This window comes from Harpegnathos saltator, unplaced genomic scaffold, assembly GCF_003227715.2.
Source record: "Harpegnathos saltator strain DR-91 unplaced genomic scaffold, Hsal_v8.6 scaffold26, whole genome shotgun sequence".
In the NCBI taxonomy this organism is placed as follows: domain Eukaryota; kingdom Metazoa; phylum Arthropoda; class Insecta; order Hymenoptera; family Formicidae; genus Harpegnathos; species Harpegnathos saltator.
In genome coordinates this window covers 120,216-131,966 of record NW_020230050.1, presented here as the reverse complement: position 1 = coordinate 131,966, position 11,751 = coordinate 120,216, and the positions used below count along the sequence as shown (strand labels likewise).

The 11,751-nt window shown below is 47.2% G+C and overlaps 1 protein-coding gene across 1 annotated transcript in view; it reads left to right on the top strand.

The window, feature by feature from the left end:
• The first annotated feature begins 1,482 nt into the window (after window positions 1-1,482).
• Window positions 1,483-11,751, top strand: part of LOC105184482 (GTPase-activating Rap/Ran-GAP domain-like protein 3) — a 63,648-nt gene continuing 53,379 nt past the window's right edge. Inside the window, exon 1 of the mRNA XM_025299296.1 lies at window positions 1,483-2,761. Coding sequence (XP_025155081.1) covers window positions 2,553-2,761 — 209 coding nt within the window. The 5' untranslated portion in view covers window positions 1,483-2,552. The remainder of the gene's footprint in view (window positions 2,762-11,751) is intronic.

The window sequence follows — 11,751 nt, the reverse complement described above, 5'->3', positions numbered from 1 at the left end:
CATTTAGTTGTTGTATCTTTTATTAGCTATTATATTATTTTATTATATTTATTTATTACATTTAGTTATTATATCTTTTCCAACATTTTGCACGATATTCCAAATCTCACGAAATTCTCGGAAGGAGGGAGGATTCTCCTTTCGAGTGCGCGATACTTTTCTAAAACTCGCGATGAGTGTCTCTTAAGACTGCGATGGCGGGAATATTGTTTGCGGAGGGTGACCGTTGCGTGCAGAGGAGGAGGGCGGGCCGAGTAGCCGTCCTTGTCCTCGGCGGCGTTTTCCTGATGCGCACGGTGTGATTCACTTACGAGTGCGCGACCGGCGAAATCTCGTTGAAGCGACCGGTTAAATAGCGCCGACTGTTCCCATTGCCGATGCAGCTCGCAGACGCAGCCGGCGTCGCCGCGCGGAAGCCATTAATCCCATCGCCGCGAACGTGCGGAAAGTTGAATTTGGCGCAACGCGCAACGAATCTGCGCGCCGCGAATCCCGCAGGCGGCTCTTATTTCCGCCGGTCGAAAGCGGAGAGACGCAGGAGAGCCGCTGAAACGGGAATGTTCCCGCGGAGAATCGATCAACGCTGACTATCGGCGAGGCGCTCTTTTAAGGAACTCGTTGATCCTCAAGTTTCACGGCTCGCATGAATTGACAGTACCGCGTCCTGCGACGGAGACGGATAGGCTGGAGGTGTCTTCGCCGAGGATCGATGGACACTCGCTGATCGCATCGGAGAGACTCTTCTCCCGCTGACTCAATCAGCAACATTTTCCCCGGCTTGCTTCGAGAGAGTATGTTAATCTCCAGTGTTTGTTCGCGCAATAAGGGACATCAACACTCGCTGTAAAGACCCACCGAACACTCGCGACTCGACAAGGACAACATCACCGGCAACTCCGGCAGGAATCATCACAGCCGACGTGGCTGTTGGCCATCTTCGGGACGGAGAAACGCGACTGACTCCCCTCTGAGAGGCGCCAATCCGCGCGCAGAATGATTCCTCACTTAATCTTATTAATATCCGTCATCAATAAAAAGAAGTGCGCCGCGACGCGGAGACTCTGGCAGCCCTAACGACGAGTCTCGCCTCGAAGAGCCCCCCCCACCTCGCCCCGTGCGACGTCAGTATCGGAGGAGAGAGCGGGAAAAAAAGAGGGATGCAACGGGGATTCTCCCGCAGTCGCGGCAACCTCAACGCCGGCTGACCGCATCCGCAACACCGACTCCATCCCCGGCGCCGACGGCCGCTGATAAGCTCGGCGAGGCGCGGACGATAGTTTAATAGCCGCTCGCTCGCGCGCAAACTGCCGATATCGAGAGGAGAAGAAAGGAGAAGAGAAGAGAAGAGAAGAGAAGAGAAGAGAAGAAACGCCAGCGAGAGCGAGCGAGAGAAGGAGAGAAAGAGCGCTGGGCGAGAAGGGAAAAGCCGAAGAGAGGAGAGGAGAGAAGAGAAGAGAAGAGAGAGAGAGAGAGAGAGAGAGAGAGAGAGAGAGAGAGAGAGAGAGAGAGAGACCATAGCATGGGCCGAGGGATGACGCCGGCGACGTGGGGTGACGACGAGCGATGGTGGGGCTAGATGGTGGCGAGCGAAGCGACGGACGGCGCGAGTTATGGTGGCGAACGGCGCCGGCTGGTGGGGTTGAAAGGTGGCGCGGCCATTTACGCTCGTATGGGGTAAGCTGCTGCACCTGCGATCAGTCGCCAGGCCACGGGAAGAAGCTGCGAGCTCGCCGCGGCCGACGACGAGGCCGACGACGCCGGCGACGACGCAGCCGAGAGCAGCCGCGCGCTGCCGATGATGAGCCTGCCGATGGCGCTCCCGAGGTGCCGAGGCTGCAGCCGAGGCGAACAGAGGCTCCTTCCGCGACGAGGCAAGACGGGGACTCGATTAACGGACTGATCCCCTTCGACGAGTTCCCCACGCGGTAACTACTTCCGAGGAAGCAGCAGGTGGAGAAGAGCGAGAAGAAGAAGAAGGAGAAGGAGAAGAAGAAGAAGAAGAAGAAGGAGGAGGAGAGGCGGCCCGAGACGCTCGTAATTGAGAGGGATCCGTGTTTATCCCATAAACGTCTGCTCGGCAAGTCGAAGGAACGCGGGATGCCGCCGCCGCCACCCCCGAGCGGCGCGTCGAGGATCCTCGCGGCGGGAAACTGGGTCTGACGAAGATAAACTTCCCGCGCGGGGGAGAGAGAGACAGAGAGAGAGAGAGAGAGAGAGAGGGAGAGAGAGAGAGAGAGAGAGATCAAGACAGAGATAGGAAGCTTACACCGGCCTGAATGGGGAGTCGCGTCGCGAAAGGGCTCGTCGCTGCTCCTCCTCGCCGGCGGAACTACCCTGAGACTACCCTGAGGCGGCGGGCGTCCCCGGTCGCGCGAGAATCACCGTAATAAAGCGCCGTCGGCGACCCACACCTCGTCCACATGTCGCGACTGTCGCTGCCATGAGGAACGTTCGCGCGGTCGTGCGGTAAACGAGACGGGATATTCACACACACACACACACACACACACACACCGGGAGTGGAAGAGCGAGAGTGCGACGAGAGGGCGAAAATGAGTTCCCTGCGGAGGACGATCAATCAGTCAGCGCGGGAGGGCACGTCCATGAGGAGACACGCGGTCTCGGGGCCCACCACGAAGAGCGTGAAGAACGTGATGCACGCCAACACGGCCTCGCCGGCCTCGCCGCTGCGACACCGCTCCAAGTACGAGCTGCGGAGCATCAGCTTGGAGGGCAACAAGGTGCTGCCGTGGACCACCAGGTAAGCGGAATCCTCTTCCCTCAGCGGTAATTTGCGAGTCGTCGCGAGACGCGGCTCTTTTCTCGGGAAAGAGTGACAACACTAGGAAAGACATCGATCATGAAGAGAAGCTAAGGTCAGGTCCGTTGACGACCGAATTGAGTCTGTTAATTATTACGTCATGTACAGGGTGTAACATCAATATACAGATCAGTATGACGGGTTGCTTGCTCCTATTCAGACGGTAATGTAGACTAGGAAAAGAAATTTAGTATCTCTGACAAGACTGTTTGGTTGAGGCATTTTTTAATGGCAACCAAATATCTTGTTTTATATAACAAAATATTTAGTTGTCCCGACTAAGTATATTTTTCTGCTTTGTCCTCTGGACCAAATGATTTTGTTCTTAGACTTCATATGTAAAAATTAAGTATTTTAGTTATTTTATCCATAAGAATTACATAATAACGAAATATTATTTTACATGAACCAGAGTAATGCCTAATGGATACTATTTTGTCTCTCTCTCTGTGCACTAAAATTTAGATTTTATATATTAAGAGAAAATTATAGTATTTTTAACAAAATTCATACATAGTTAAAGCTTTTTGGTTGCTATAACAAAAGTATTACGTTACACGAACAAGCCGGAATCAAACAAGATATTTGTTTACAGGAACTAAATAGTATAAATTTTGTTGGGCATATTTTAACCAGATTATTTTGTTGTTACAACAAAATTTTGGTTCACGCAACAATACATTTTTCCTAGTGTAGAGATTGCCGAACAAGTCACTCGTTGACTTTGTTAATAATGATACTTGCAGTGCTTCCAGTTATGACAAATATTTATCTCTTTAACTATCACTCTCATTTATTCTGCGTAATATTTATTTCTCATAGTTTCACTTGTTTAAATATCTTTTTTAATTCAATCAGAGGGGCCAGCAACCCGTCATACTGACCTGTATGTTGATGTTACACCCTGTACGTGGAGAATTCTATTGCGGGGAGGGGAGCAGGAAGATTCCTGCGGGTGCTTTCTAATCGCTTTCCATTGTCTCAACGGAGTTTCAACGTAGCCGATGGTTCCAAAACAAACTTAGCTAACGCTGCTATCAGATATTTATCTCTTTTCTCTCGCGCGCGGCTTCTTCTTTTCTTCTTCCTCCGACAAGCCATACCTGTCACCTCTCATCACCGAAATTTCCTCCGGCCGTCGGCTGGAGATCACGTTCCGTTGACTTGAACAAGCCGCGGTACCGAAGGAGATGACTTGAAAGAGATGAAGAAGGAGCCACGAAGAACGAGAGTGATGTACTCGGAGGAGATTCCGGACAGGCCGTCGCGAGAGGTGAAAACCGCGACGGACGGAGCTTAAAGGTTTCCATCTCGCGGAATGCTGTCGCCTAATAGTCTCTGCGGCGAAATCGATGTTGTACGAGGCAGCATCTCCCTCGAGCCAGCTTCCCCTCGGTGGAGAGGCAGCACCGCGTCTCGGGGGTTTAATGATTCCGAGATTAGGGCATTAGGGACGCCATGAAGCCGCGCTGACTTGCCGATCAATCGAACGTAAAGCCACATGATCGCGGCGATCCTTGCAATTGCTTCATGGCGACTGACGCCGTCGGCTGCTGATGCTGATTGATGAAAGAGACGCGAGCCCGACCTCTCCCGAGCTCTCGACGCTCCGCTTCACCCGTTGCTTCGTCGGGCAGACCACTGCGTGGTCCGCCGCTGGCAAAACTCTCGGAGCACATCTACAATCGCGAATAGTTGCGTGCGCTTTTCGGACTGTCCGCGATGAAAAAGACGTCGCTAACCTGGCGATCTCCGCAGTTGCTGAAATTCCCACTGAAATTCCGTCCCACGGCGTTAAATGTGTTTTATGCACGCTGGGTGAGAGATCGCTTGAATGCATTTGACGACGAGCGCGTGCCAAATGCGAAGGAATTTTTGCTTCCCGGAATCAAGCACAGCTTTGAGAAGTAGAAATTTGTTTACGTCGGAAAAGCTCCCACAGTTTAACCGGGGTACCGGCGGACTCGAAATCAATGTCCTGCGCCAAAACCGAGAGCGAATAATTTCGCATTTTACATGGAAGCTATAAAGGTTTCTTGGATCGCTGGTGATGAGTCCAGGATCGAAATTACAAAATTCAAAGTGGCAGATTCAATATGGCGACTTTTGATATTCCATTATGTAGAGGATCATGTTCTATGCGTTCGTGTTTTTCGGGTCGTTGATGACGAAAGCACAGTCGAAATTACAAAATTCCAAGTGGCGGCTCCAAATGGCTAACTTTGATATTCCATTATGGAGATCATATTCCATATCTTCATGTTTTTCGCGTCGCTGGTGACACGAATTCAATATCAAAATTATAAAATTCCAAGTGGCGGAACCAATATGGCGATTCCAAATAGCGAACTTTGATATCCCATTCTATGGATACGTATCAAACTCGGTATCTCTTTCTGATTGCACTGAATCTGAGGTTTTCACCAGAGTCATTCGGCAAAGAAGTAGTTTCCTTCAATATATTTCACTCGCTAATAGTGGAGGTAAGAATGTCCATAATAAAACACCATTAGTCGCTAAAAGTCGTCATATTTCATATTTTGCAACTTCGACTGGATTCATCATTAGCAAGCTAAAAAACATGAATATATCGAGTATAATCTCCATAATAGAATAACAAAATTAGTCACTCGGATCGCTGGTGTCCACCATATTGGATTTGCCATCTTGAATTTTGAAATTTCGACTCCGAATTCATCGATAGCGGTCCAAAAAATCTCCTATAAGAAAGATTTCACATCAAATATAAAATGGGATATCAATCTTAATGAATGTTCTTCAAAAACTAAAAAATTGAATGTTTCAGCACTGTCATATTGGATCCGCCATTATGAATTTCTCAAATTTAATTCCAAAATCATAATCAACAACCCAGAAAACATGAACATATCGAATATAATATTCTTTATAATGGAATAACAAAATCACTCACTTGGAGCCACCATATTGGATCTGCCATCTTGAATTTTGAAATTTCGACTCCGAATTCGTCGATAGCGGTCCGAAAAATCTCCTATAAGAAATATTTCACATCAAATATAAAATGGGATATCAATCTTAATGAATGTTCTTCAAAAACTAAAAAATTGAATGTTTCAGCACTGTCATATTGGATCCGCCGTTACGAATTTCTCAAATTTAATTCCGGATTCATAGTCAACAACCCAGAAAACGTGAACATATCGAATATAATATTCTTTATAATGGAATAACAAAATCACTCACTCGGAGCCACCATATTGGATCTGCCATCTTGAATTTTAAAATTTCGACCTCGGGTTCGTCACTAGCGGCCCAAAAAATCTCCTATAAGGAAAATTTCACATAAAATAAAATGGGATATCAATTTTAATAAATGTTCTTCAAAAACTAAAAAATTGAATATTTCAGCACTGTCATATTGGATCCGCCATTACGAATTTCTCAAATTTAATTCCGGATTTCATAGTCAACGACCCAGAAGATGCGAGTGTGCCAAATTTGGTGCAAATCCGTTGAAAATTGGCAGAGAATTATTCACGGTGCTCATACACATGAGTCGTTACCGGTTTTGGAGCGTCTTTTTGCCGCTCATATGAGTCACTACCAGTAAACGATGGCGAGGCGATTTCGCGCGACCGCCATTGTTGTTATCAAGAATCTTGTTATCTTGTTGTCAAGAAACGGCGCGCCACACTCTCGGACTTTTCTGAGCGTCGGAAACTCTCGATCACTCGCGATCAGTCTGCGCGACAACAACGGCGCTCGGCAATAAGAATAATCTCGTGAGAGAAAGAAAGGGGAAGGGGGGGGGAGAAAAGGAAGAGAGAGGTCTCGGCTAACCGGCGGAACTTTTAATTGGCGGACATTCGAGCGCGCGGTGACTTAAGGTTCAATTAGTTTCGTAATCTTTATTGATGTGCATCCGCGGCTCCTCCGCGCTCTCCCTCCCTCTCTCTCTCTCTCTCTCTCTCCCTCTCTTTAATTGAACTTGAGTTAAGCGATCTTCGTGAACGTCGCCGATACAATTGCATCGTAAAGAGACGCCGAGCGAAATAATCGACGCCGGCTGTGCGCGCGGATCGCGCAATCTCTTCAGTCCCGGAAATACGCACTGAGGAAAATATCCGAAGTATCTGATTGTTCATTTGCGACATTTTTCTCTGTCTGTTGATCTATTCGTCTGTCTGTAATACAGCTGCAGTCGGATTTTCACTGTCTGCCTAGACGACGGCGGGCAGAAATCTCTCCTGTCAAATTTTGCTCGAGTTGAAACGACCGAGACAAACGGTGGCGATTCCGCACAGAGGGAATTCGTTTTCGAAGGTATTAACATTCCCACAGAATGAAAAAAATATCATATTAGAGCTCGCTCGCGGCCAGGATACTCTCTCACATTTATACCGAAACGTCCGAAAGTAATGCTAGCTATTTGACGGATGATATAAATTTTCATATCGCGCATCAAGAGAAAAGGCATGTAGAAAATGTAAAATATTCACGCGGTGAATTTTAATAACGCAGCTGCTTAAATCTCAATTCTCTCGCTCGCGCGGAATGTACGATCGCTCTCGTAAAAAAGCTGCAGATTTAAGGAAGCGTGTGTTTCCTCATTCGCGAGAACTTTTCGCACTCGACGCACTGCAAACTCGCTGCTGATATTCGCCGAGCGAACACGTGTCGCTTTTTAGATACTTCCTCCTCAATGCGTAGTTGAAAAGATGCCCGGGCGAGCCACTAATTAATTGCAAGGAAAAATGCCAGTTAAATGAACCAATTATTGGAAATGTGGACTCCGACTTGGGAAGAGCTGAATTCCGAGTTTCGAGTTAGCCGGGGGGAGATCCCGACGACTTGGACCGAAGATTTCGACAATTTCGCTGTCGTCCGATATATTTCTCCCGAGAGAATTATCTCGTTCGATCAAACGAGGTTTTTCCCTGCGGCGAGTCCGAAGTACCGCGTACGGTGGAATTATTAGGTCTAGTAGTTGATTCTTTCCGATGAAATTTACGCAGCTCAGAGCAAAATTTGAGATTGAAACATTCTCCCGCTCTCTTGCGGTTTTGAAATGGTTTTTTTTTTGACATTTAACTTTTCGAAATGACTTTCGAAATGACGATGGTTCGGCGTTTGATGCACATAACCTCAAATAATCAGGAGTGTTCACAATGACTGTCAACAAAGAGCATATTCGATACGCGATGCATTTCGCGTTTCATCGAAAGAGAAACGCTTCTGAAGCAGCCAAAATAATTTGCGCAGTTTATGGTGGAAATGCTGTGACGATCGCATGTGCCGAAACTGGTCTGAACGTTTTCGAAGCGGTGATTTTGATCTTCATGACCAACTACGCCCCGGTCAGCCAGAGAAATTTGAAGATGCGGAGTTGCAAAATCTACTGAGTGAAAATATGACAACAAGAACTTACGGAAAAGCTGAGAGTACGCCGGAAAGCGATCGTTTACGTCGCCGTCATTATAACGTCATTAAAACGTCATCTTGCTACTTGGGATATAATCTCTCCAACTTTAAGAATGATGTGTTTGTATTAGGTCAATCGGAAAGTACCGTCCGTTTTTTCGCAAAACGTATGACTTCATTTAAGAAACAAAATGAAAAAATACATCCATCAAAATATTGTCCATCGTTAGCGATGACTTTTTCCCATCTTTCGGTCAGCAAGCGAATTCCACGGCGAAAGAATGACTCATTTTTGGAGGCTATCCAATCAGAGACCCATTTTTCGACGTCTTCATACGAGGGTAGTCCCAGAAGTACCTGACCTAACAAAGAAAACACATTTGGGAAGAAAATTTGGGAAAAAATATCTTTATTTCTCTACATAGTCTCCTTTTAGCTCAATATACTTTTCCCAGCGATGTTCAATAGCTTCGATACCCTGTTTATAGTGGGAATCGTCGAGCTCCTCAAAATAGCCATCAAGCCACCTTGGTCCATTGTTTTGACTGTTCCTTCGTCTCAGGTGTGAAGTGGTGGACCCATGTTTCATCCATGGTTATGAATCGACGCAAAAACTCGGCTTTATTGCTGCGAAACTTCGCCAAACACTCGATTGAAACATCCTCACGACGCTGTTTTTGTTCCAATCGCGGCACCCATCTTGCGCACAGCTTTCTCATGTCCAAATTTTCAGTCAATATGCGATGTACAGCACTTTTTGAAATGCCTAACATGTCTGCTAACTCGCGCATTTTCAGTCGCGACGGTCATCCAATACCATTTTGTGGATTTTCTTCACCATTTCTGGCGTGGTCACCTCATTTGGTCGACCACTGCGATGTTCATCTCGGCAGCTCGTACGGTCTCATTTAAACTCTGCCACCCACTATTTTACTGTTGTAAACGAAGGAGCAGACTCCTCCAGAGTAGAATCTAGCTCCGCTTTGATATTGGTTGGACTGAGGCCCTCCAAATGAAAGTATTGTATCACATAACGATGACCAATTTTTCCATGTTTACAAATTCACTGAGAGCGTTCACTATTGATGGCTGTCAAACAAATACTAAACAACGTAGCGTCGTCAAACTTCAAACTTAAGCTTTATAAGGTTGGTACTTTCTACCATAGTCATTCTTTTCAAACAACAACCGCTATCTATACGTCAGGTCAGGTACTTCTGGGACTACCCTCGTAAGAATTGAAGCATTCGTCAGCAAGTGCGTGTGCCATCGACCGAAACAAGTGGTGATCGGAAGGGGCACAGTCTGGTGAATAAGCTGCATGGGGCACTTCCCAGCGAAGTGCTTCTAACGTGCTTCCTTGACAGATTTCATGACGTGAGGCCGAGCGTTGTCATAAAGCAAAATCACTTTATGCTGTCTCGTTTCATATTCTCGTCGTTTTTCGTGCAATACTCGGCTCAAACGGATCATTTGTTCTCTGTAGAGATCCCCTGTGACTGTTTGACCACTTTTCAACAGCTCATGGTACAGCACACCCTTCTGATCCCACCAAATATAGACCATTGCCTTCTTTCCGTGGATATTCCGCTTTGGCGTCGATGTTGAGGGTTGGCCGGGATCGCAAATAGTTTTTCGACATTTGGGGTTGTCAAAATAAATCCATTTTTCATCTCCAGTGACGATACGATGTAAAAACCCCTTCCTTTGTTGCCTAGCAAGCAGAATTTCGCAGGTGGTTTTCCGCCTTTCAATGTATCTTAGTTTCAGTTCATATGGGACCCATTTTCCATCCTTGTAAACCTTTCCCAAGGCTTTGAAACGATCGGAAATGACAGATTGAGCACAATTTAATGTTTCTGCAAGTTGCTTTCGCGTTTGACATGGGTCTTCGCGTCCACCGATGCCTGCAATTCTTCGTCTTTGAATACTCTTGGCCGTCCAGAACGCTCTTTGTCCTCTACATCAAAATCACCACTTTCAAAGCGTCGAAACCATCCTCTGCATGTTTTATCGGAAGGAGCATTATCACCATAAACTTCTACAAGCATCCGATGAGCTTCAGCTGCAGTTTTCTTCCAATTGAAGCAAAAGATTAACATTTCGCGCGAATGACGCTTACTTGGCTCAAATTTCGACATTTTTGATGCAATAAAAAAACAATGTTATTGATGCAAACGTATATCTTTACGTACTGAATGTTATTGACAGATGTCAAAACCAACCATTAAGCTTCGCTTAGACATTAGAGGTTAACAGGACAGTTTTAGCTACAGCTACTTGCCGCTAGATGGACAGAGCTTCACGATTTACCTAATAATATCTTCCTCTTGATCTTAAAAGAATTCTCTTCAGGCCATATGTAAATATAAAATCTTCCAAAATTCAAACGATCCCGTTTGTTCTGAAATTACCTATTTTTTCACTGCGCGAGTGCTCGCCCGGAAATCACCCGAAGATTCGCGGATCTCCTCGGCATATCGCGCGGCCGCACGCGGCCGGCCACGTGGCAGATACGGAGTGTATCACGGAGATACGAAAACCGAAACGACAGACGATCCTCTTCCCGCGGGACCCATCCCATTATTTCTGATCAATTTGCAAAGTTTGCGCAGCAGGGCTGCCGCGCTGTATCGCGCGACACAAACGCGCGCTTCCGCCCGCCCGCCCTCCCGTCCTCGGCCGTTCGCACTATATAGACGATCGATTCTCAACGCGCGAGCTATCAGCGTATTAATTAGCTCCTCTTCATGGCCGGAGCGTGTCTGAATTAATTCCACGCCGGAGCATCTTCGTGATACCATCGAGCGACGCGGCGCGGCGCCGCGCTTGCGGTCCCCATCGGCCGTTTCCAGAAAATACTTTCCGTCGGAGGCGAGAAAGAGAAAGAAAGAAAGAAAGAGCAAGAGAAAGAAAACAGAAAGAGAGAGAGAGAGAGAGAGAAAGAGAGAGAGAGAGAGAGAGAAGCGACGTGGAGAGGAGTAATAACGCGAGGCGCGCTCGCTGAATTTCCAGCCGGGGCTGGGAAATACGCGAAAAACGCCAAATGAAATGCAGCGAGTTGCCGAGTTTCGTCATTAAACGCCGACGCACGCTCGACATGGCGCGACATTTAATCCGCTGTATTATCGCGGTATCGCCCGGCGATTAGTTATACCGTGCAATTATATATTATGATCCGCGCTTACTGCGCAGCGCGCACGCGGACGTATTACTCGTAATGAGATATCATTCCGGCGAGAGCGCGATATTATTCGCGGACGGATCGCCGCGAATTCTGTTTTCATTCGACTGTCACTCGTCACACGCGCGTGACACACACACACACAGGCACACACACACGCACGCACGAGCGCGCTCGCCCCGTTCGCTCTCGAATCGTTCAAAATTTCATCGCTTTACCCGCCAACGGAGCGTTCAGCCGAGACACCGCCTCCTTCTTTATGATCCACTTTGTTCCCCAGCGGGATAATGAGATTAAGCCGGCCCGCAAAGACGCGTAAACCACCGAAAGCGTATACATTCCG